This window comes from Mytilus edulis, chromosome 5, assembly GCF_963676685.1.
Source record: "Mytilus edulis chromosome 5, xbMytEdul2.2, whole genome shotgun sequence".
NCBI classification, from domain to species: Eukaryota; Metazoa; Mollusca; class Bivalvia; order Mytilida; family Mytilidae; genus Mytilus; species Mytilus edulis.
Genome location: NC_092348.1, coordinates 6,589,858 through 6,616,636, shown reverse-complemented (window position 1 = coordinate 6,616,636; position 26,779 = coordinate 6,589,858). Strand labels below are relative to the sequence as shown.

At 32.2% G+C, this 26,779-nt stretch overlaps 2 protein-coding genes across 7 annotated transcripts in view; one reads left to right on the top strand and one right to left on the bottom strand.

Annotated features, from left to right (window-relative positions):
• Positions 1 to 1,450: 1,450 nt before the first annotated feature.
• LOC139522825 (cilia- and flagella-associated protein 91-like) lies at positions 1,451 to 16,133 on the top strand. Of its 4 annotated transcripts, none has more exons than XR_011664500.1 (18): positions 1,451 to 1,628; positions 2,530 to 2,606; positions 4,197 to 4,354; positions 4,835 to 4,924; positions 5,197 to 5,438; positions 5,868 to 6,045; positions 8,173 to 8,268; positions 8,596 to 8,657; positions 9,176 to 9,358; positions 9,689 to 9,828; positions 10,167 to 10,283; positions 10,711 to 10,782; positions 11,329 to 11,475; positions 12,591 to 12,812; positions 13,459 to 13,607; positions 14,063 to 14,154; positions 15,072 to 15,625; positions 15,792 to 16,133. XR_011664500.1 is itself a non-coding variant. In XM_071316392.1 (18 exons), exons 1-18 carry the CDS (start codon positions 1,559 to 1,561, stop codon positions 15,182 to 15,184), a joined length of 2,208 nt encoding a protein of 735 aa, XP_071172493.1. In that variant the 5' UTR covers positions 1,464 to 1,558; the 3' UTR covers positions 15,185 to 16,133. The 4 variants fall into 4 exon arrangements, 3 of the variants coding, with proteins under 3 accessions (XP_071172491.1, XP_071172493.1, XP_071172492.1); XM_071316392.1 differs by adding an exon at positions 11,859 to 11,874 and having other exon boundaries at positions 1,464 to 1,628; positions 11,329 to 11,459; positions 15,072 to 16,133; XM_071316391.1 differs by adding an exon at positions 11,631 to 11,646 and having other exon boundaries at positions 1,464 to 1,628; positions 11,329 to 11,459; positions 15,072 to 16,133.
• A 3,446-nt stretch (positions 16,134 to 19,579) lies between these two features.
• The window catches only part of LOC139522824 (uncharacterized), a 43,498-nt gene continuing 36,298 nt past the window's right edge, over positions 19,580 to 26,779 (bottom strand). For all 3 annotated transcript variants that reach the window (XM_071316387.1, XM_071316388.1, XM_071316389.1), the window contains 4 exons: positions 23,371 to 26,745; positions 22,815 to 22,919; positions 22,051 to 22,197; positions 19,580 to 19,803 (listed from right to left, as the gene is read on the bottom strand). In XM_071316387.1, the coding sequence (XP_071172488.1) occupies positions 19,594 to 19,803; positions 22,051 to 22,197; positions 22,815 to 22,919; positions 23,371 to 26,745 (3,837 nt within the window). In that variant the 3' untranslated portion in view covers positions 19,580 to 19,593. The remainder of the gene's footprint in view (positions 19,804 to 22,050; positions 22,198 to 22,814; positions 22,920 to 23,370; positions 26,746 to 26,779) is intronic.

The window sequence follows — 26,779 nt, the reverse complement described above, 5'->3', positions numbered from 1 at the left end:
AAATTTCCTTCTAGATACTAGCTTTTGATCATAAACAAGGTTCTGTCCAAGTTTAGTAGTTTAAGAAAGTAATTAAAATTGTAACATCTTTAACCGCAGAGTGAATATTTGTGGACGCCGACGACGACGGAATGTATGATCGCTGTCTCGCCAATGCGAAAAAAGCAGCAGGTTCAACAATAAATGGTAACAAAAAAAAAATATTCAAACTTGAACTGTCCTATACACTGACTAAGGATTGTAGCTTCTTCAAAAACCGTCCGTAGAGTTTTTTTTCTAATTTTTTTTTCTGTGCTTTTTTCTCTTCTGCATGTTCCTTATTTTTTTATATTTGTTTATAACGAGGTTTTGTTTGTTTGAGGGTTTTTTTTAGAGGGAGGGGTTACTAAGCATAAAATATAAAACATCTTTTAAACTGATGTACATAAAACAATACAAATATGTATAAGCTCTGTTCAACCGACATAAGTATTTGATCAACACAAAACATAAAACATTGAAAGCAGAAAAGGACAGTAAAATAACAAACTTCAGGGAAAATTCAAAACGAAATGTCTTTTATCAAATGGCAAAATCAAAAGCTCAAACATATCAAACTAATAGAAAATAACTCATGTTCCTGCCGCTTGGTGCAGGCATTCCCTTGTGTAGACTGATATGGTTGACCAAACCTGGTTTCAGCTAGCTAAACCTCTCACTTGTATGACAGCCACATAGAGTTCCATTATGTTGACAACAATTTGCAAGCCGTATATAACTTGACAAACAGACATAGTTAGTAGAAATGTAAAAAAAAAAGTGGGTAAATCAGTCAACATTGTCATGCTGGTGACAATCTTAATCACTATGGATATTTTAAATATTACGACTAGCAAAACTGGCACAGCATTTGGAGGCAAAGCGTATCACTGAGCATGTTATGCAAACATGAAATGCAGACCGTGCAAATTACACGAATTCAGTTACTGTCTAATAAGCACTAAAAATGAGAAGCACATCATGTTTACTGAAATATTTGTAACCGAAAATAAGTTCTCTAAAATTCTAATAAAAATCTACATGTATATCTCAGTGAAAGGATCTTAGCTGAATCAGTCATGATTTCAAATTGATTCCAAATTGGTGTCAATTCGTGTCAAATATTTAAAAGCGATTTTTAATTTCTGGTCACTTGATGCTGTATCTATATCAATATATATGTTCCTGCTTGATGTAATATTGATTTTTTAATTTACATTTGTAATAGCTAATTTTATATCACGCATAGTACACATTTTCCGGAAATCCATTTGGGTTGCCCGGTTTTAGTTTTGTATTTATATAAATGTTTCGTTTTTAATTTTTTAACATTTTATTATCATATTACGTTATCGTAGAGTGTCATTAAAAGATTATAGTATATAAAAGAATGTCTCAGGACAATTTTATTTTGTTTAATAAGACCACGTTAATTTAGCATCTCCATAGCAACGTTGTAAATGGACGGCCATTTGTTTTCGAAATGAAGCGCTCCCAAATGATCAATTGACAGGACAAAACTTAATAACTAAGCGATAAAATGGCAACCCAAACTCAAACATTACGAAAGCCTGGATTTCAGCCAGCACGGAGACACGACTATCTGTATGGTTAGTTGTTTAAGTTGTAGAATGTAGTTGAATATGCGATAACCGAAGAAAAACAAAACAAAAAACACTACAAAACAGTCCCAAAAACGGCATTCTTTTTAACTTTAAAACATGTATAGGACCTTGTACATTATGTTTAAGGTTTATTCGTTGTAAAGGTTAGTTTATGTTAGTTCTAGGTTGGGTTGAGCTACCGTTTTGATTTTTTATGGGTATAATGGTTAGTTTAAAGTTTGGAATTCTTTGACAGGGATAGGAATGCCCTTCAATGTCAGGTGTTAACCTGTCATTTCTGGCTTCCAAAAGCGTCAAAATTGTTGAAATTACCATGATTTCTTCGAGGTCTCTAATACTTATTGTTTAATACCATTATTTTTGGGAAAAATTAACGTGACTAGTCAAAATTAGTCAATGTTTTTATTGTCTTTAGAAGGTGTACATTTAAATTTATTGTCATACAAGAATTTTTACTGCTATTCATCATTCAACTGAACCCTAATCCTATTGAACACTTCAACAGGGACCCCTATATAGTAAACAGGGGCTGTCATCTCAAATCTTATTCCCAGGAATGAAGAACTTTTGTGTGTCTAGTCTTATGAACTTGGTAGGATAATTTCGCTTATTGCATAATCACACTAATCAGAATTATTTAGCTTTCCCCTCTTGCTGATGTAGTATAGTAAAGGGCATTTCATTAGGAGGTGGTACTTTTACCCTCCTATGCTTCTAATAAGCATGCATCTCCTGATCTCATTAAATTTGTTAACAAGTGCTACCTACAAATAGGAAAGTACCATACAACGTGAAAGATAATGATGATCGTCTAAACCCATGGTAGTATATGAATTTTTAACTTGCCAAAAGTTTTATGATTCATGTTAATGCTTAACCTTTTCAGATCCTTTACATGTGGTAGCCAGTGAACGAGATCATGCAAGAGCCACGTTTAAATCGCACACCAGCACTGACAGGGTTGTAAGTACTTTATTTATGTTTACAGAGATTGAAGTTGGACAAAAATATATCCATCTTAACATTAAAAAATCAAAGCAAGGAGTAAAAGATTTTTCAGATAGAAGAAAAAGAAAGAAATGTCTTTACAAATGTTTAGAAACAGATTTAAGAACAAGCACAAATGCAGATATCATATGCTTGTAAGAAAACTTATTAGTATTTGACAGAGTTTAGGAATAGAGTACTAGTAGAGACTGTAGTTTTGTAAATTATAAATAGCAATTTTATACAATCATAATACATTTACCAAAGAAATAGTGTCCACAAAATATATATTACAGTGCTCTAGCTAGAATTCAAAAGGGGCAGGGTGCCAGGGGAGGGCAGGGCACTTTTTTATGATAGAAGGCACTGCTCATTTTTTTTTCCTACGTCCCTGCGTGTATCACGAGTTCACATATTTTTTTACTGTATATATTGTTAATAAAGATGCATTTATAAACTTGTTGTTTGGATTATTTATTCTATAAAATTTGCATAAGAAAAGTCATTCATACTATATCATGTTCATAATACATGGCAATACACATTCATACTATTAACCAAAAGAGGCAAAATAAACTTACTATTCTCCCCACCCCCTCTGCTTCCAAAAGAAAGAACATAAACTAAACATCTCATAGTTTACCATACATGTACATGACAGAGAAGTTGTATTTCAAAATGTCATCTAGAGCTTGGCCCTCAAAACCTGTTTTTATTGTTCGTGTATAAGAATATATTATTTAGTATAGCTTCATCAAGTTGATTTGTGATGAGAGTATTACTGCACACTTCCATTTTAGTAACATGACAGGTTGGACATCATTCAAACAAATTTATAGTTCATATTTCTTTATTGAGAATAAATAAAACATGGATTGCCAAAAGTATGATTATCAAAAATAAATTGCAATATATTTTTTTTTGTATGTTCAAAGACAGTTAATATCCTTAAGGTAACATTCTTATATAATTTTGTATTCAATTGGTTATTTTTTCCTATTTTTAGTACTAGATAATATTTTAGGGGCACAATTATGTAATAAGCATTTTCAGGGGAAATAACTCCAAAATTAATTTCCATGTTTACGTCTGCTTGTCGCTCACAAGTTGAGATGTACGATGTTTCTGTGTCAGAAGGCATAGTTTTATTTTGATTACTTCAATTCAATTCATTCGCATACACTTTCATTGTGACTTGAAGATCGAAAGAAAATGCCGACACATTCATCATATTTATGACAAAAAGGTACATTGTCTTAATTAAATTACCTAGTAATTAACACCTTTAATTGAAGTCTTATCCACAATAATTGATTGTAATAACATGATAAACCTCATTACCTGGGGGCATTCACCAGGTGTCATATTTGTAATTCAACTTCTGATAAGAAATCGATGAAACAAAGGCAATTTTACCAAAACGGCACAAGGGTTTTTTTGGAAAACGGCATCAGGGCAGAAGGGCGCGACTGAGGGCTCACAGGGCGCGGCTGAGGGCACCCAGGGCGCGGCGCCCTTCTATTTTGGGCTAACGAGACCACTGTATTATTTTATTATTTTTTTTAGAAAAGAGTCCCTTTGTACCCTACTATGTTCAGTGAACTACGACACCACCCGAGATTTCAGATGAGGTTGGATGTTACGGATCCTGTTCCTAAATTTATTTCAAGACAATGGAGAGGATATCAGAACCAAGCAAGAGAAGCCATGATAAGGCATACAACGTAAGGATGCTATAAAATACAAATTGAAATACCATGAGTTAAGCCTCCCAATGAAATAGAAAGACCCTCGTAGATATTTGTATAATAAAAAAAAAAGTGTTCTAAGGGTATTTTAGCAACATGTAATTTTGATGCAATTGTTTTCTTCCTCTTCCTATTCAAAATTTATGAAACAAGGTTTTATTACAAAATTATATTTACCATGATGCTATGAATTTGAACAACACAATAATTTTCATTGTGCAGGGATATGATTTGTAATTCCTTGAGAGAACTATGTAAAAGCTAAAAAGTGAAAACTAGATCATTGGCAGGTGATCATTTAAAAAAGAAGTATGACTTAAAAACAAAAATCTATAATTACTTCAAATTATCATTTTTATTTGCCATATGAAGTTATGAACTTCAACTATAAATCCTTAATTATACTGAAATACACCAAAAATACTATTGATATGTTCTACTTTTTATTTATTTCAGATTTAACTTTGATCCGTCTGTCCAAGTTCCTGCAAAAGCATATTCCTCAGCTGATGTAGGAGGAGCAGATAGATATAAATTCTTTAAAAGGTATGATTTATTGGGGTATGCCTGGAGAGCCCCACTGCATCTATCTATTTCAATGTAACTTACTGGTTGGTTCTTAACAACCTTGACTGGCTGATCTGTGTATGTAAAATAAGAAAGCCTTCATTGATCTTCACTGAAAATTAAAAAAAATAAATTTGGTTATTAAAAAGAAGCTTAAGTGACAATGAATTTCAGTTATGCAATGCTCGTAATTTGAAAGAAACCCATATTTCATTTCATTTTAACAGTTAACAAATTTTGTTTTTTTCTAGGCCGATTATTCCATTTTTACAACAAATACCACCAGAAGTATTACTAGCCACAGCCAGACAAGATCCGTTAGCTGCACAAGAACAACTGCGAGTAGAGAGGGCACCTACGCCACCTACCAAAAATATGATGACACAAACAGACTATAGGGACTCTGAGGCCCAAACAGATCCTTATACACCAGAATACGTTGTCAGACCTGGGTCAGCACCAGAGTTACTCACATTGGCCACTCTCAGCCATGGTATGTAGCATAGATTACACTTAAAATATGTAGACGACAGCTCAATGGTTTAAATTTGTATCTACATAATCAGTTTAATGTATTCTAAAGATACCTTTGACATCGGTAGCACTTTAGTCAGGAAACTTGTAAGAAACTCAACACTTTCAGCATTTTAAATTTTTCTTGGAAAGTGCTGTTCAGTCCTGTAAACTTGTTTGAGTTATCAGACCATGGTTCCACAATAGTTCAGAAGACCTTTTCGAACCAATAATATATTTTCTGCTTTCAACAAATTTAAAGTGAATATCCTGATTATTTATCTTTTAAAAGCTTACATTTTTTTTTTTATAAAGAATACATTTATAATAGTATATTAATACATGTACCACAATTTCTGAGGAACAGCAAACAATGTGCTATATTTATTCCATGTTTTGTTTTATTCAGGAAGGGGATTACCAGCTGGATTGGCTGAAGTAGAAATGATTGAGAGAGCCAGAGCCAAACGAGCATGGGAGGCAACTCTTCCCCCACTAAGTGATGTCTCACAGTTAGACAAAAGGAGGAAGATGATGGATGAGATGGAAAGAAAAGAATGGACGTTGAGAGAACAAGAAATAGAAAAGTTATTATTATTCTACTATAATTATAGATAATCGTTGATCATCTCAGCTAGATTGATCGTCTCGCTTGAACTGGTACGGCGATGGTGAGAAAAGCAATCGAGTTGAGATGACCAATGATCATCTGTTTATCGCTATTTTACCTATGACAACGTTGTCAATTTCATGTCAATTTCATTAGCAACGCCACATGTCTCCGTAGTTTCTAGCAATAATTTTCCATCTCAAGCGAAAAGCATGATATGAAAAATTATCACAAAAAAAAAGATCAAAGGAAAAATGCACAAAATAGCAATAATATTATGATTGATCAAGCATTCTTGTGATCTATATTAACAACTATTTAAGACCTCATTTAACTATATAAAGTCATAATTTTAGTGTTCATTTTTTAACTATTTAAGAAATAATTTTAAGACAAAAACATAGATTTTTTAGCAAAAGAACAAACTACCAGTTGTGAGTAAGAAGATTGATTTATAGACTGTCTACTATTAAACCATAGTTTGTTGCACTAAAACATATTGTTGGTTTTAAAATAATTTAAAATATAAGGAAACTAAAATAAAATAAGCCTTACATGCCAGCCGGCATTAAGAGGATTAGTTAGTTAGTTAGTTAAAATAAAATAAACTCAATTCAATATCCAATTCTTAACCCTTTCAACGCTAAACACGGCATATGCCGCGATGACATACGCCGTCCACCACTGCTATTCGCGGCATATGCCGCGATGACAACGGATTTTTCATAAGGACTCTTAAACCATTCGTTTTTCATTCGGGTCCTCTCTAATTTTTCCTTGTATGAATGGAGGATATGCAAGGTCTCATTTGCGCTTGAAATCCCGGAATTTTTATTGTAAAATCATGCAGAAGAAGGAAAATTGAAGGAAAATAAAAACAAATATTTTGACAAATGCAAATGGCGGAAATCGGAAACGAAGCTGTAAATATGGAAATATTTCAGCATTTCTATGGCTAAACTGACGACGAGGATTAGTTAAAAGGTTTCTTGTTATCTCAATGTGTTTATTACATTCAATTCATGTGGGAAATATGATTTGATCGATCATTACGAGACGTAGAAAAAGGGGGAAAACGGAGGTTGACTGAAAATTTTGAGGACGAAGCCACTGATTTGTGCCATGATTACATAATACGTTGTGTATGGTGCAATACGCTACGGAATCGAGCAATTGGTGTCTTCTTTATTATATGGCAGATAAAAAAACAAAATAAATGAAGACTAAAAGTAGTTTTTATTCAATATTCAACACAAATGTAATAAATTACACCTTTTACCTGTTAATTACCTGAAAATGCAGGTAACCTGATAAAATTTTTACTGAAATAACTGCCTAACATTACAGTTCATACTCTCCTGAGCATTTTTCATGCAACAACCTTTTCTGTATCTCTTATAATAAAAAAGATACAGCAGTCTGAAAAGGAATAGACTGTTCTAATGAATGAACACAAAAAAATGCAGCAGCAGCAGCCATTTTTCTATTTTTTTGTGTAGCGTTGAAAGGGTTAATACATAAGTTGACAAACTTGCAAAGTCAGAGTAAACAGAGTTATAAGATATTCATTTTTTTAACATTTTTATGCCCCACCTACGATAGTAGAGGGGCATTATGTTTTCTGGTCTGTGCGTCTTTCCGTCTGTTCGTCCGTTCGTCTGTTCGTCCGTTCGTTCGTCCGTCTGTCCCACTTCAGGTTAAAGTTTTTGGTCAAGGTAGTTTTTGATGAAGTTGAAGTCCAATCAACTTGAAACTTAGTATACATGTGCCCTATGATATGATCTTTCTAATTTAAATGCCAAATTAGAGTTTTGACCCCAATTTTACAGTTCACTGAACATAGAAAATGATATTGCAAATTTCAGGTTAAAGTTTTTGGTCAAGGTAGTTTTTGATAAAGTAGAAGTCCAATCAACTTGAAACTTAGTATACATGTTCCCTTTGATAAGATCATTCTAATTTTAATGCCAAATTAGAGAATTTATTCCAATTTCACGGTCCACTAAACATAGAAAATGATAGTGCGAGTGGGGCATCCGTGTACTGTGGACACATTCTTGTTAGTTACTATGAGAGGATAATCATTATTATAATTCATTTCTAGGCTGCAGGAAGCAAGATTAGAAGTTTTGAAACAACTGCTGAAAAAGAGAGAAGAAAATCATGCAGAGCTGAATATAAAGAGATTAGATAAATTATGGTAAGAGGATATGAAAGCTATTAGCTCCTTTGGAAAATGGAGAAAAAAGATATGAATTATGATCATGATAAATTAGCAAAGGATAAAGCTTGTATTGGCTCGCATAAAATATATTTTAGATTTTCATCTTCCTTCAATAGAAATATTGGTATGAAAGCAGAAATTATAGATTTTTTGTCTATAAATGGAATTTTAAAGCAATATTTAGCAACATAATTACAGTAAGATAGAAATCATATTATATTGAATTCCCTACTGTCAGATTTTTTTGCAAGTACATGTACATGTACATTAAAATTGAGTTACATATGATTGATAACTTTTCAGGTCAAAGAAACAGAAAGAAAAAGAGGCCAAAATAAAGAAAATAAGAAATGAGCACATAAAAAGTAAGTGCATTACATTATCACATTTATGCATATGAGTAAGTTGTTGGTTTTATTTTTTATGCAGGCTAAGGGATTGTTGCAAAAATTTAGACTAAGAATCAAAACTTTCTTATTAAATACTCTGTTTTGTGGAAAAAAATCCAATGATGGTAATTAGTTTTCTTGATCTGAAATTGAATTTAGCTTGAAAGGAATTCTTCATTTGTGATCTGACTTTTTAAATACTTATCCAAAGTGGCGCCCTCTGAGGGAGGAATGCTGTTTTATGACTATAGACAACCAGTCAGAACAGATATCATAAACTGTTGTAATGTTGCTTTGACATGGAACATTTATGAACTTTTGTCTATAAATATTTCCAAGCTGCACTCAGAAATAACTGATGAGAAACACGATTTAATTCCATTCCTAAAGCTGGTACACTCAATGTATGTAACAAGTATACAAACAATAGATGAAAATTGCTAAAACCTCTTCTTAAATGCTAGTTTTTATGACCAGTGACTACTTTTTTGCAGCCATAAGAAAGCTGACTGGTAAAAGAGCCAAAGTAGAAGGAAAATTGGAGAGAAGAGATGTGATTCAGGATTTCTCTAATTATGGTTCCCAAACATATGCACCACTTACAAGAATAGGAATGTTCTTAGACAGGGGATCAGAACAATTTGTTGTCAAGAGTAAACATCTTAGTACATATCAAGGTAATTTTTGTATTTTGTCTTAATGGTACCAGTATTGCAGTAATAGCAATGAAAGTCTTAATATGAGCATACATAAAGACTAGAAATATTGTGCAAGACCTTAGTTTTGTAAACAAAAGTTTCAAACATAATTTTTTTTTTAATAATTTCGGTTTAGAATTATAATACAAAAGTTCCTGTTAACATAAATTTCTTTTATAAAACTTACTCAGATTAGAATTATTTAATACAGTTTCTGTAAGCATAAATTTTGGTATTGATCAATGATTAAACATTTCCATTCAGTATTTTAATTATTGTTATTTTATATTACTACTTTTGCTTATTCAGGTCTTCTGGAATTAGAGGCATCACTACCAGACTTTGTAACAAACCCCAGAATTAAAGCTCCTAAACCAAGATCTGGTGTAAAAGCTGGATTTATCAAGAGGAAAGACAGACAGGAAAATGAACTCAAAGATATGTATCAAGTGAGTGAAAACAATATTTTGGATTACATTAACCATCAAGTGCAAACAAAATTAAAACAAAAGGTAAAATAATTTCATGCCTCCGACATGCTTTTCTGGATTTATCTAATTATTAGCAAAATTCTACATATCTATAATTATAATGTTTTTCTTATTTTAAACCTGTATAAGAAATTTAACAATGTAACATACATCTCAACATTATCATTTGGAAAAATTTAAATAAAATGAATGAAAAAAGTTGAATTTACCAATTTTTTATAGCTTGATCAATAAAGTACAACCCAAAATTTATTCAATCTTGAGTGTATTGACATTTAAATTGTCTTTATCTTCAGACTATTAAGTATGAACAAACCAAAGGTGAAGATCAACCTAAACCACTGAGGTTTCTCCAGAAGATTGAAAAACCAATTCCTAGACCTCCTACACCATCTGTGGATGTACCTTCTGAGGTAAGAACAATAAGTCTGTATTTAGTCAGTTCACTTTTAAAAAAAAATGATATATAGCCAACTATGTTATTCACAGAACAATAGCTTTATAAGGGGAGATTACTCAGATAATATAGTTAATTAAAATGATATTTGTTTTTATTTTACAGAAGCTATATTCTTTATTTTATTTTAAATTTTATCATTTAGTTTACTTTAGTTGGGCAAAATAATGCTTTTCTGTGGAAAAATTCTTAGAAAAATTGCACGACTTGTAATTTTAAGCAATTTCGGTGTTCTTAACTTTTTTTACTCTTTTTTTTAATGAAAATAGCATCATTTTAATAACATACTGACTAAGAATAAAAACATTCTCTCATTTGTTGTTGGTATCTATACAAGGTATCTTAAGGACAGTTTTAACAACAGGTATTTTTTCATTGTTTAGGAAGAAGAAGAAAGGGAACTGGCTACCATATTCCTGCAGCAAGTTATCAGAGGAAGAGCTATACAGAACATGGTAAGTTCATTCATAATGATGCAGTCATGAAACTGAGATCACATTATTCCATTATTACATACAAAATACATATTTAAATCTGTTTCTAAAAAACTCAATTTTCTCATTGCAAACCTCTATTAAACAAATTATAACATATGAAATGGCATTCAGCAAGATTACTGAGAAATAAAAGATGAACCTTAACTGTTGTAAATTACTTTCTCTTATTATAGACATTTTCTTATAATTGGTATATTCCACATTGCTACGTAGCGACAATGTTGTGGTCATATGTAATTGAGATTTCGTGATGTGAAGATGTTTTTCATTAATTCTTTAGAATATATGTCAAATTGGTGCCGTGACCAGGATTTCCCGATTGTGTGTTCTTATTTCTTGAAATGATATTTGAAAATTATTAGGTGGATTGGTTGTTTGATTTATAGGGGTTTATAACACATGATCAGCATACAATGACTATTCCAAGACGAGAACAAATTTCCAAAATAACATTTTTCATTGGTAATTTTATCTGTTTCATTGTCATACTTGGCATATTTGCAGATATTTGAGGGTAAAGAAAAGAGAATGGAACTAATCAAAGAATTACGAAGTACTCATGCCCTACAAGATGCTGAACATGCCATGAAACTACAGGAGAAACAAGCTACATTGGCTTTACAGAGACAGAGGAGGTTACACGAACACAAGGTAATATAGTCAGCTACATTGGCGCTAGAGAGACAGAGAAGGTTACACGAACACAAGGTAATATAGTTAGCTACATTGGCTCTAGAGAGACAGAGGAGGTTACACGAACACAAGGTAATATAGTTAGCTACATTGGCTCTAGAGAGACAGAGGAGGTTACATGAACACAAGGTAATATAGTCAGCTACATTGGCTCTAGAGAGACAGAGAAGGTTACATGAACACAAGGTAATATAGTCAGCTACATTGGCTCTAGAGAGACAGAGGAGGTTACACGAACACAAGGTAATATAGTTAGCTACATTGGCTCTAGAGAGACAGAGGAGGTTACACGAACACAAGGTAATATAGTCAGCTACATTGGCTCTAGAGAGACAGAGAAGGTTACATGAACACAAGGTAATATACAGTCAGCTACTCTGGCGCTGATTGCTAATATCAATCAGAAATGACAAAACTTCCAAGTCAGAAGTCCTGAAATTTCAACTGAAGCAAATTTCACTCAATTAAAAGTTGTTTTCATAACTTATTTAAAAGTATTTAACTTTTGAGTTGTATACAAATGCATAGAAATTCTTGAGAAAACCGTAGTAACCATATGAAGTACCTGTATATTCAAATAAATTAGTTTTATATTAATTGAATATTGAACTTCATCCTGAAAAAGTATGAAAACATCAGTGTGATTACAGGTAGATTTACAACATTATTGATGTTAAGAGTTATTGTAATGTTTTCCTAATCCTTTATTTAATTGCACATAAAATAAAAGTTCAGTATGGAACTGCAAACCAAAATTCTAAGTTGCCTCATGATGAGTTATTTCCCTTTAGTTATTCACATTTATTGCAGAAAGTATGGTGGGAACCTGGCTCTGTTTATCATGTAATCTTTTCTCTGTCATGGTTGTCTGAAATTTACCTTTTAATTAAAATTTCTCATGCAATCTCATTTATTATTAATTTACCATCTGTCCTAATGATTAAAGACTTTTATTTTAACCAATAAACTAGATCACCACCTTCTCATAAAATACTACATTATTTATCTATTTCTTGTGTAAAATGTGTATGTGAAAGATTGAATATTTTAGAGATTGTTTGTTTTTTGTTTAGGAATTCTTGGTTGATGAAGCACTTAGTCAGATGGAGGGAGCCAGTCTTGGAGATATGGCTGATTTCTTAAGTAAAGAATTGATAAGACTTCAGGAGGAGAGAAGAATTCATGCTTTCTCAATGTTAGCAGAAAGACAAAGAAGAATAAGGGAAGCTGAAGAAAGTGGGCGTCGCCAAGTAGAAGAGAGACGAAGAAGAGAGGAGGATGAAATTTTTAAACAGGTAAATTTCAGTGTCACAGTTGACAAATAATTTTATTTGCATGTAGACTTGGAAATAAGTAAAGTTATTCCTGGAAATAAGTAAAGTTATTCCTGGAAATAAGTAAAGTTATTCATGGAAATAAGTAAAGTTATTCATGGAAATAAGTAAAGTTATTCATGGAAATAAGTAAAGTTATTCCTGCTTCTCAAGATAATTTTGGTACATACATATACATTTGGTGTGGAAAATACTGTTACTTAACAATGCGTCCTAATTGTTGTTTACAACACGTCTACAATGATTATAAATAACATCCTGTTGAAAAACCATTTACTCACCTAGTTTGCAGAAATTATACACCTGCCATTTTTACACAGAATAAGATCATCATACTTAATTTTTTGGGTTTAATCAGACAAGTTGATGAATCTAATTCCATGATGCTTACGTTAGCCACACTATATTTCATTATATCCATTGTTATGAGTAGATGATATACTGAAATGCCTTAGTCTATTTGTTCTTTTGTGATTAACTTGCAAATTACTCTTATTTTGTATTTTCAAATGAAATAATAATTGTTTTGGAACTTTGTATTGTTGAGTTATACTGTGGCAATTTAAATAAGTAAGAAGCAACTGACTTGTTTCTGTTTGAATTACAGGTTGTTAAAGTACACCAGAACAGCGTTCAGACTTATTTAGAGGACATTATCATGGGTTCAGTAGATAACACTGCAGACTTACAGGCCAGATCAGAAATCATGGAGACTGCAGACAAGATTAATGAAATTGCTTATGATATAGAGGATAAGTAAGTATAGACAGCTCAAGTCGTGCAGACAGTTGGAACAATAAATTATTTTATAACCCACTCTATTATCACATTGGTTGTCTGTTAGTACCTTCTTCCAAAAAGAGTATTTTTTTCACACCTTTCAGAATTACCATATAGCAGGTTATTTTCGCAGGGTGTAAATTTTCGTTTATTTTTGCAGATAGAATAAAGCCGCTATAATAAATTCCACCAATTAAAACGATCACATGCAAAGGTATTGATAATAGTTTTGAATTTGCCAAAATATTTCGTATACCTTATTCAATGAAATTCGTGAAATTTTCTATCTGCGAAAATAATCCGCCATACCGTATTTGGTCAGCATCATGGCAGTAATGAGTTGTAAGATGTAAGCACTTTTTTAATTCACAAGACACCTTCTTTGTTTGCAGATACTTTACATTTTTATATATTATTTACTTTTTTTCCAGGAGAACTCAATTAGATTCTGAAGAAATAGTAGCTGATCTTGTACATTGCTTCCTGATACCAGAAGTACAAAAAACAACAATGAGAGAAAAAGGTAATTAATACATTCCAAATTAGAATTTTGAGGATAAAAAAAACCACTTGAGTTAATATCAAGCTTTCCAATGAAATTTGACATAAAGATTTTTGTAAATGACACATGCTGCTGAACAAAATGAAACTTATATAATACTTGAATTATAGCTGGAACAAAACAATATTTCTGTTGCTGTAACAATCCCTCATAGATTACTTGTTGGAAGACTTCCCTTTAGTGGATAAAAATTACATGTCGGGTTGTCAAAAGGAAATGATAAAATACCACTAAATTGCAAACACTTGAGTAAACTGCAACTTTTATTGGTCAATATGTTCATAGAGCTTTTCCTCTATTTTTATGCCCCTTTTAAGGGCATTATGTTTTCTGGTCTGTGCGTCCGTTCGTTCGTCTGTCTGTCCGTTACGCTTCAGGTTAAAGTTTTTGGTCCAGGTTAAAGTTTTTGATGAAGTTGAAGTCCAATCAACTTGAAACTTAGTAAACATGTTCCGTATGATATGATCTTTTTAATTTTAATGCCAAATTAGAGATTTTATGCCATTTTCACGGTCCACTGAACATAGAAAATGATAGTGCGGATGGGGCATCCCAGTACTTGGGACACATTCTTGTTTATTATGACTGAATGCTTTATAACTTTTAAGTGATAATCCTAAGATCAAAAGATATCCTTTGGTTCCAAACTTCGTTATTGACATTCTAATGTTTGACAGTATTCTTAGGTAAACATAATATCTTTAAGGTTCATGTTTTAATGACAACACTGTAAGTTACATAATAGTTTTTAATGATAATAATATTAGTTGGGAAAAAACTTATAGAATGTATTTAAACCCATTATTATCATAGTAAAACTAAAATTTAAAATTGTATTGTAACAAAAATATATATAAAATTTCTTGTTTCTTTTACAGTAAAAAGATCACAAAGAAAATATCTGATAGCAGCACACAATGAAATCAACAAAGATGCTGAAAACACAATAAGTATGAATGCTAAAGCACCAAAATCGGAACAGCCAAAATAAGACGAAAAATGAACAAGCTAGCTCATCTTTAAAATGAAAATCTAAATGAAAATTATTTACAAATTAGAAAACTCTACAAAAATTAAGATGTGAAGAGAGTATATGGGCTTGTATGAGTTTGCAATAATTGGAAGTACGAGAGTGGAGATGTAGTATTTCTCTGTGATATGCACTGCCAGCTGTATATCATTAAATTATGTATCTTATCATGAAAAAAATGTCATCAATCTGTTTGAAAATTACATTCCAAAAGTTTATGTTAATTTTTATTTATTTTTCATGCTTATTGTTTTTTTACTTGTTGTGGTCAGTGGACTTGAAATATCAATAAATGACCTTGAAATAAGGTTTACCTAGGTCCAAGTGTGATGCTGCCACATGTTTAAGTTCTGTACTTATATAACTTATGCTTAATTCTACAACAATCAACACATTTCTAGTGTGATTCATTTATTTTCAAGCGAACCAATTTTTGTGGATTTTAAGGGAAAAAAATATTTTTGAGGAAATTTGATTTCATTGTTTTTGTTTGTAATTTGTTAACACATTTAAATTCATGTGTCACCTGTGCCCACAACCATTGGTATCCACAGTATCAAATTTGGAGAAAGATGGGAACACAGCTTGGCAATTAATTCAACACATTCTAATAATATTAGATAAGTCATTTGCCAACTTGTGTCTAGAAATTATCTTACAAAAGTTCTCTTTTGCTTAATTGTTACCTAAAATTGTATATCAGAAAAGATGAGATGTGTTTTATACACTGGAGATAATACCAGTTTTTAAGGGAGATAACTCTAGATATTTTTAAATTGTTCATGAAAAGACTTAAATTTTATCTGTGATATTTATTTATAGATTTATGTAAATAAAATGAATTATATATTTCTGGTTCTTTATAAAGTCGTGAGAATATTTGATCATGAGAATAAAGAATTATATACTTTGTTTGTATTTTCTTTACATAGGCAGTTTTTTTTCAAGATTCTATTATTCAATATGTTCATACCAAATAGTGTTTCATATGGGGTTTGTCTTGCCTGCGTCAAAATGAGTGAAATATTCTTATAAACCTTAATATTTCAAAGTAGAAATACCTGGATGCTTCAAACCTTGTATGCACATGCCTTATATTGCTAAATTTTTGTCAATCGTTCTTTGGTTCCTTTTCATGGTTCAGAAAATGGCTAGTTTGTGCCATGTGAAATACTCAACTATTATGAGTAACAGGATAATTATTTTTGGTATATAGCATTCTTTCAACGTCTACATATCCCTCAAATAGGGAATTTCCTGACTTCAACCTCATTTCATGTATCAGTGATCAAGGTAAAGTGTTCACGGTGAAGTCTTATATCTCAGATCCTAGAAGCAATCTGTCTTCTATAATTGATTATGGTGTTTATGTTGACATGACATGATTAGTTGGTTGCACAAGATGGTTCAGGCCTACTTTTAAGATGACTGATTAACCATCCGTTACATAATCAAAACAAGCATTCTGAAAGTATACACAGCAATACAAAGCCCCCTACCAGTTAAAATTATCACACTAAAACAAAATTCTAATTTGATCTGAAACTTGTCATGATAACACTAAATACCAATTCTTCAAGCAAAGAAAACTGAATATTTTAGTGAATTTACTGTCCATGGACCATATGTCTGAACAAAATCGTGAGAACAGAACATAGCTCGAACTTAATTTGTCACTTGCAATGATGAAAATATATACCAAATATCAAATCAATATATTCAAGAATGAAGAAAAAAAGTGTGGAAAACAGATATACCCAAATGATGGATGAACAGACGGACATAGTACAAACCTAGAGTCCCTTTTGACTTTGTCGGAAGGGGACTTATAAAACAATTTTGCTGATTTCTTTTTGCTGCTGATTTCTTGATTAATCTGCAGAATGCATAAAAACATTGACCAATGAGTAAATGTAATTGATGGGTTGTCCTTTTATTGCTGATTATAGTATTTTAAAAGTTATTGTGAGCCTGCCACTTCTGTCACAGAAAGCTCCATACAGATAATGATCAGGTAACATTAACAAACTACTTTAAAGCTGTATATTTTAGAAGGTGGAAAACCTGGATGCTACATACTTTGTTAATAGATGTCTTATGTTATGAAGTTTCCGTTTGTCATTTGTCCATTGACCTTGGCCTCATGGTGTAGTGACTTCTTGAGGAAGATTTTTTGTAATGTTAATTACTCTCTAATTAACTATATCTTTAAGGAAGCTGGCTTGACATGTTTTGGATTTTTTTGTCAGATTTTCGGAATCCTCTGGTTTTATCCATTTGAATGCCTTGAAAAACTTTGCCCGGTGACCCCCATTTTTCTTTTTGAAAATCTTTTACATGTATAATAATGATAATGATAAGCCATCTGTAAAAGTCTTATAAAATTTACATTTTAACAGTTTTTGAGAACTACAATTTGTCAATGATAAAGCTATGGAAAGTCAAGAGAGAAATTTTTCCCGCCAAAATTTCAATGGCTCATATCTCGAAAACAAGCACGGTGACCTATATATTTTTTTTTGCTCTTTAGATTCCTTTATCAATTCCCTATCAATATAAACTAGTGCTTTGAAAAGTTAATTTGAAACTGAGAAGCGAACTTCCTTAATATGTCTATAACAATATTTAATGCAGGCGCGGATCCAGAGGGGGGGTTCCGGGGGTTGGAACCACCCCTTTTTTTTGGCCGATCAATGCATTTGAATGGGAGCATATAGCTGGAACCCCCCCCTTTACTCTGGGTTGGGAACCCCCCTTTTTAAAATGGCTGGATCCGCCCCTGTAATGCATAAACTGATTGTAAGATGTACTTGTCTGTCTGGCATGGTTCATCTGACCTCATTTTCATGATTCATTTATCAATTTTGTTTTCCTTGTGAAGATCATTTGTTAGAAGCTATAAGCAATGTGTCAACTTTATTTGGTGTGTGGAATGATTGTACGATGTAATGTATTTACAGTTTGTTTTATCTGAACTTTACCTAATTTTCTAGGATTAAGTTAATTTTATGTGATACTAAGCTTTATATTTATCAACATAAAATCAATGGTCAGTAAAGCAGGCGAGACATTCCAGTATGTGCACTTTTGTTTTTGTTTATTATTGTGTTAATACTTGTTTTCTGCTGCCTCACTGTCACTAATTGAAAGGTTTGATCGGGCACACACAAACATGTCTAACCCTGCTGCCTCACTGTCACTAATTGAAATGTTTGATCGGGCACACACAAACATGTTTAACTCTGCTGCCTCACTGTCACTAATTGAAAGGTTTGATCGGGCACACACAAACATGTCTTAACCCTGCTGCCTCACTGTCAATAATTGAAAGGTTTGATCGGGCACACACAAACATGTCTAACCCTGCTGCCTCACTGTCACTAATTGAAATGTTTGATCGGGCACACACAAACATGTCTAGCCCTGCTGCCTCACTGTCAATAATTGAAAGGTTTGATCGGGCACACACAAACATGTCTAACCCTGCTGCCTCACTGTCAATAATTGAAAGGTTTGATCGGGCACACACAAACATGTCTAACCCTGCTGCCTCACTGTCACTAATTGAAAGGTTTGATCAGGCACACACAAACATGTCTAACCCTGCTGCACTCCATATATGTCAGGAGCCTGTAACAGTGATTGTTGTTTGTTTCAGTATATCATATTCGTTTTTCTTAAAAATCACATAACATTTGGTTGTGGCAAACTTAAGAGGGAAAGAAAACAAAAAATTCAACATCTTTTCCATTTGTAAAGGAACATAACTTTAAAATGGTAAAAGTGTCACCACCAAAATTCAAACTTGATCTGTGTTTTGTGAAAATAAGCATTGTGTATAAACTTTATAATATTTGGTTGAGGCAACCTAAAGTGAGAGGAGGAAAACGAAATTTTTTTTTGATTTGCTAAATTTTTCCATTTGTAGAGGGCACAACTCTAGAAAGGTGAAATTGATGCCAACAAAAAATTAAAATGTGATCTGTATTTTGTGGTAATAAGTATTACTTTTAAGATTCATTCCATTTGTTTGAGGCAAACTAAAGTAAGAGAATGAAAATCAGCATTTTTTTTTTCATTTGTAAAGAGCATTACTCTAGAACTAAATGCCACCAAAATTCAAAGTTGATGTGTGTTTCGTGCTTATTAGCATTGTGTATAGGTTCCAAAAATTTTGGTAAAGGCAAGATAAAGTTAGAGAATTGAAACAAATTTCGAGACAAGCTTACAGATGGACTGAGGAACAGACAGACAGACGAGGGTAAAACTTCATTCTGCCTCTGCTATGGCAGGGCATATGATTTCTGGCTTTTCAAACATAAATGTGCTATAGTCATACAAATAGTCTTAAGTCCATTTAGAAATATATATTATTTATTTGATAAAATAGAGTAAAAAGACCCTCGTCCATTTTGAGTAAAATCTGATAAAATATTTTTGATGTCCTGGACTTCCTTGACATTCTTAGGAGGCTCAGTAGCTGAAGTCTTAGATATTTTCTCTTTCACATGTGAAGGTATTAAAGGTTGAGGATTTCGCCAAACTGTTGGCATTAAACAGGTTCCTGCTGGTCGAACCATCTGAAAAATAATATATAAAGAGCTTAGTTTCAATGGATTTTAAAATTATTTAAGGAGCAATTCATGAAAAAGTAATATCTATACAAAGTGAGTGCCACTTTTCTATGTATTGTGTGTCCTACTGCCTGCAAAAAAAGAAAGAAAAAAGAAAGAACATTTTTCATGAAAACAAAATATTTTGTATTTGACAACGCTTAAATTTAGCCACTTAATATATATGTAACACTCCCAAACTTGTCCATCACCCCAAATGTGTCTGATTTCCTCAAACGTGTCTATTCACCCCAAACGTGTCCAATTTCATTTCCCCAAAAACGTGTCCAATTTCATTACCCCAAAAACGTGTCCGATAATTGTTATTCGCCCAAACAAGTCCACTTTTTAACGCCAGAATATCTCACATCATTTAGCTCTAATACACGTATGTCCAAAATGACATTGATAACTTTTGATTGAAATTGCTTATTGTCCAGTTGCAAGTTTTTCATGCTCATTTAGAGAAAACATAGATTTAAATAGTTTTAGTACAATTGAATTTTAAAATCGTTTACTTTGTTAATTAGTTTGTACTAATAAACTCCGATGATGCTTTTATATTAATCTGAATATTGCACGGCGGGCTTTCAGCAGAATTGACTTCCTTTTCTCAACTTTGGTATTGTAAAAGCACTTCAAATCATAAACTGGTTGTCAGGTGGTTTTTTTTAATAAATTTTAGGTTTCGAGCATCACTAAGGACACAGGAACAAGAGACATAACATCAAGTGTCAAATATTTCATGCATTATTTGAACAATATTATGTTAGCAAAAATACATTTGTCCTTTCAGGCCTTTTATGGCTGCTTATGCGATATAGGCTTTACTCATTGTTAAAGGCCGTCCAATGACCTATAGTTGTTAGTTTATGTGTCAGTTGGTCTTTTGTGGAGAATCGTCTCATTGGCAATCACACCACATCTTCGTTTTTATACTGTAGATAGGTTCTATTATCATACCAGGAATTGAGGATTGGACCTAAATGTTTACGGTTATTCAGGATTAACACTAGTTGGGATTTTAATTTAAAAAATTCAAAAGAGAGTAAAAACGATTTTTTTTATGACTTCAGTGCATGGGAATTTCTCCCTACATGAGGTATCTGATTTTATATCTACAATTTGACGGAGAATGGCTGCTTACATTTACATCCAAAATAGCTTAACGAACGTCCCCACTTTTACCCAGGTTATTCTGCCGGTTGAAAAATAAAGATCTAAAGTTATTTTCTATTTTTTTCTATTAAATAGCAAAATGAGTATACGTCAATGAAAAAGCAATAACCAAATAACCTACGTATTTACAATATTGACACGAATGACATTTCCAGTAAAAAAATAAAGATATGGACACATTAGGGGGATTTGACACATTTGGGTGTTTATTAAAAATCGGACACGTTTGGGCGTTTATACAAATGACATGCTTTGGCGCCATTTTACAACTATACATGTTTTGCAGTTCATTAACATCGATGTGGACACGTTTGGGGGGAAGGACATGTTTCTGAGTGTCACATATATAACAAAAGATGCAAAACCTTCAAGTTTTATAGTAAGTAATGATTTTTGTTAAATTAGTTCTGCTGAAATATGACTGAAAGTTAGCAAGATTAATGCTAAAGATGTAGACCATTCAGTTCTAATCTGACCTCTAGAAAACACCACTGTTGTCTAAAACCCACACCCCTAGACTTACCGCAGATTCAGGTTCAGGTTTCATGCTATATAATTCTGATCTTATTTCATTGTATATAAATCGCCATGGTCCTTTTTAATATGTGTCATTAGGTTATGTTTGTTATATCCCCGACCCCCAGACTAACGGCAGATTCAGGTTCAGGTTTCATGCTATATAATTCTGATCTTATTTCATTGTATATAACTTCACCATGGTCCTTTTTAATGTGTGTCATTAGGTTATGTTTGTTATATCCCCGACCCCCCAGACTTACTGCAGATTCAGGTTCTGGTTTCATGCTATATAATTCTGATCTTATTTCATTGTATATAAATCGCCATGGTCCTTTTTAATATGTGTCATTAGGTTATGTTTGTTATATCCCCGACCCCCCAGACTTACTGCAGATTCAGGTTCTGGTTTCATGCTATATAATTCTGATCTTATTTCATTGTATATAAATCGCCATGGTCCTTTTTAATATGTGTCATTAGGTTATGTTTGTTATATCCCCGACCCCCCAGACTTACTGCAGATTCAGGTTCTGGTTTCATGCTATATAATTCTGATCTTATTTCATTGTATATAACTTCACCATGGTCCTTTTTAATATGTGTCATTAAGTTATGTTTGTTTGAGTAACTCCTCTCACAGTTTTCAACAGGACAGAACTTTCTCTACAAATACAAAACATTTAACCTTTACTTAGTATATATCTCAATATTTATTTCCTAGTCATAATTTATTGCTTATTCCTATTTAAACGATACAATATACTGCTTCTGAAGTAAAAAAAAAACAAACTTGGAAGAATAAGAAATATATAGAAATGAAAAATGACAAGGAAACATGCACAAAGAACAGAATTTATGAGTAAAACACATAACTATCATCTTAATTTAAAACACTCATATACTAAATGTATATATATTAGCATTGTTGTAATTTAAGGCAGATCTTTGCTTGTTATTTCTATCCAAAGTTGAGACTTATGGTAGCTTAATATACATGAGCTATAAATATCTGTGTTGTTAATGAGCATGAGTCCATGACTAACAAATATTTTGTTTTTGTTTTCTTGTGTTGTTGGGTTTGATTGAAGTCATCATATTCCAAACTGTTCACTAATATAAGCTATGGTTCTGTAAAATTTGCTAAGGTATGTAGACAGGTTTCAGTATATAAAACTTTTTAGATATTTGATTGAAGTTTCAAGATGGTTGGTGAGCATTTATTTATTAAGAAAGATTATTTCAGGTAAAGAGATTTTTATGCTCTGATGAAAGGAACTTACTTCTTCATATGACTGATCATCATGTTTCCTGGCTATATGATGTTCAAGAGTCACAGAACTGGCAAACCGTTTTGTACATCCAGGCTCTGGGCAAAACAAGTCATTCTGCAACATAATACATATAAATACATTCAGTGTGTGCATTCATTACTGCATCAATTACTTTACTATTTACATACATGGATATATAAAATGCCATTTTTTTTTACCATTATGGCCAAAAAGTTGCTGTAAAAATAATTATCATTAAAATCCAAATACTTAAATATGTTTCCTTTATATGTTAAATGAAGACCTGCCTTACTCTCAGGCATATATATATCTCAGCTTGTTAAAGACCTTGCTGCAACATTTATGATTATGTAAAGCAATGTAGACAATGCTCCTTTGACATTTGGACCTTTCGTGTTTTATCATGTAAATTATCTCATGTTAATGAATTAAAGGAGATATAAGATATATGTTAATGAGACAGCAACCAAAATAGCATAATAAAGCCTTAAAATAACATGATTACATGACCCAATGATGGACTATTTCATTGTATGTATCTTACATCTGTAAAATCTAAATCATCAAAGTCTGTGTCTTCATCCTCATCCTCCTCAGATATTGACATTGAATCATCTGAATCCATTATCCAATCAAGATCCACAAACTCCAATATATTATTATCACTTTTTCTCTTCTTTAACTCTCCATTCGTCATGAATGAGTTTGATTTTCTTTTTCTAGTCCTTTCTGTTCTCTTATGAGGATTATCATGAAAATATTTTTTCATCTCAAACAATTTTTTACAAATTTCTATGATCCTTTTCAATCTTCTAGGCTTCATATTTAATTTTAAACAGCCATTCATTAGTTGATCATAATTACGTGCATCCATTTTCTGCATAGAGTCAAGATAATTTGCATAATTTGTTTTATGTCCTGATTTTAATTCCTGACAAATATAATCTACATCACTATCATCTAATTTAAAAACTTTAATTTTACAATCCTTAATTTCGTGTCCCTCTACAATCCATTTCTCTTTTTCAGGTTTTACATCAGATCCAGTTTCATAAACAGTACTTTCCTCATTTATTCGACTTTCATCCTGTGTGTAATGTTTTTGGAATGCATCAGATTTGTTATGATCACAGACATTCTGCATGGAATCTGATTCAATCAGAGAATTTGTTTCTTTTTTTATTTTTGGACCTAAAAGATTAGTTTTCTTGGGAAATTTCCATTCACAAAATTTTCTTTTCAGTTGAAAAGGTTGAGATTTTTTCTTTGTATGATCAATTTTGTCATAACTTTTATCACCCGGTTTTCTATTGATGTCCAGTAATTTCCTATTTTGAAAATCAGTTTTGTCAGATGATTTCCAATTTTTCTCCTTAACTTTTATAGAGGAATACTTTTTTGTTTTAAAATCTGAATGGGGCACTTCACTGTGCTCTTCATCAGTATAATAATCATCTGTATCGTCAGAATCATCAAAGATTTCATCTTTTATTAGTTTTTTATCATAATTATACAAATCATGTGACCTGACGTCATCATCACTATCAATTGATATCACTTTGTCATGTGACTTTAGTGTTTTGATACTTTCAGTTTTCCCATTATTAAGATTTGAGGTAATATGTGAAATTCTACTTTCATTATATGACTTTCTATTATCATCACCAACACCTAAATCTATTATGTCATCGGAGTATCTTTTCCTTTTTTGTAGGTTTACAGGAATGTCCTTGGAATGACCTTTAATATTATGCATGTCTTTGAGATTCTCACCGGTATCTATCACAATAATATCATCCTTATATACATTTCTGCTATCAGAGTTTTCGTGATCAACATCTATTTCTATTATATCATGATGTAAATTTTTACTGATATCATTTTCACTTTGACTTCTGTCGAGTTTGACATAATTCTTGTTAGTTCTACCGATATCTAGTTCTATAATATCATCATCATAATCATCATCATTATCTGTATAATCAATTGGATTTTCGAAATGACTCTTTTTCGTTTCATCTAACAACAAACTTTGGGACTGTTTTCTTCCACTGTTGTCTACCACTTTTAAGTCCATAACATCTTCATATAAAGAATGGCTAGTGTTTTTGAATTTTTTATTGGTTTTATTTCCTTCAATATTTAGCAATGGACCATACAGCTTTTTACTGAAAGTTTCTTTCTTTTCCTCTTTTGCACTTTTCTGTTCACTTCTAATTGAGCATTTGGGAGGGGATTTGTTTTGTTTATCATTTATTTTTTGTCCTTTCTCTATCTGTTTGACCGATTTCTCAGTCTGAGGTACACCTTGTTTGACGGCTTTGTCAGCCAGAGGTACACTTTGTTTGACGGATGTGTCAGTGGGAGGTACACTTTGTTTGAAGAATTTTTCAGCCGGAGATACACTTTGTTTGACGAATTTATCAGCCGACGGTTCACTTTGTTTGAAGAAGTGGTTAACCAGAGGTACACTAAAACTCCTTTTCAAGGCACTACTACTACTACTGCTACTGGGAATGTTTAAACACTTTTGAGATTTGGAATCTTTGTTTAAACTCTTTTGAGACTTGGAATCTTTGTTAAAACTCTTTTGAGACTTTGGATTTTTTTTTATACTGGTAGACCCGCCTTCCAGTGTATCACAGATTACATCAGATGACCTCTGAATCTTACGGTTTCTATCTTCTATAACATTCAAACCGCTGTCACTGAAATTTTCTGAAATTTCAGATAAAAAGTCACTTGTCACCAAGTGCGAATCTGGTATTGAAATACAGCTCCCTATTTCCTCTTCTTTCCAAGTATGAACCTTTTTTCCCTCGGTTTGGGGTGGTTTTTTCATGTTCAACTTCTTTGAAGACTTTGCTGACCCAATTTTACCTGTTTTAGTTTTTCCACTATTGACTATTTCCTGTTTCACATTTTCAGTTAGAACCATTTCTTCATTAATAGGTTCTGACTTCATAGTTCCTTCAATTATTTGATCCTCTGTGGAAATGTTTAAGCTTCTTTTTATAGAATCATCACCAAATTCTTCCCAATAACTTTCAACTTTTATGACATCCTTTCTGTCTATTTCGTCTTCAGTTGGTTCTAATGGAGTGTTTAACTCACTTGGAAATGCATCACAACTTAAAACAGCATAATTATCTTGATCACTGTCATCATGGTAAATTATCTCCCCTTCTGGACTCTCTAAATTATCTTCCACAGTTTCTGGACAGGCTGGTGAGTAGTTGGGATTTGGTTTACCATACAAAAACACCAAATCTCCAATGTCAGCTTCAACATCTTTTGGTTTAATATTTTCAGATATTGATTTTTGCAATTCATTTCTTGCTGGTTTAATATTTTCTGTTATTGATTTTTGCAATGCATCACTTGTTGGTCTAATCTTTTCTAATATAGGTATATCCTTTTCAGAATCCATTGATTTTTGCACTGCATCACTTGTTGATTTAATCTTTTTTAATACAGGAATATCCCTTTCAGAATCCATAGATTTTTCACCATCATCAATAAAGATACAACACCCGAAATGAAAATCATGAAATAAAACACCGCTATTTAACATTCGACTTTTAACATTGTTGATATCAACGATAAAATCTCCATATGCACTTTTGATCTCCCGACATACATAAGAAACATCACACTGTTTTTCATCTTTACACAGTTTCCCATATTTATTTTTGTCAAAATCTCTTGGAGCATCATAGAACGCACAATTTTCACAAAAGGATACAAAATAATCACCAGATGAGACGATTATTCTTGTGACCTCATAAACCTCTACAAAAAAGTTCCTAATTTCCTGAAAACAATTTTCATGGATACGCTCATTATTGTGCATCCCTTGTTTGTCCCCAATTTTCTCGTTTGGGGAGCTCTTTATAATCCATAATGCACCATAACCATCCTACAAAAACAAAATTAATTCTAAATACATCTTA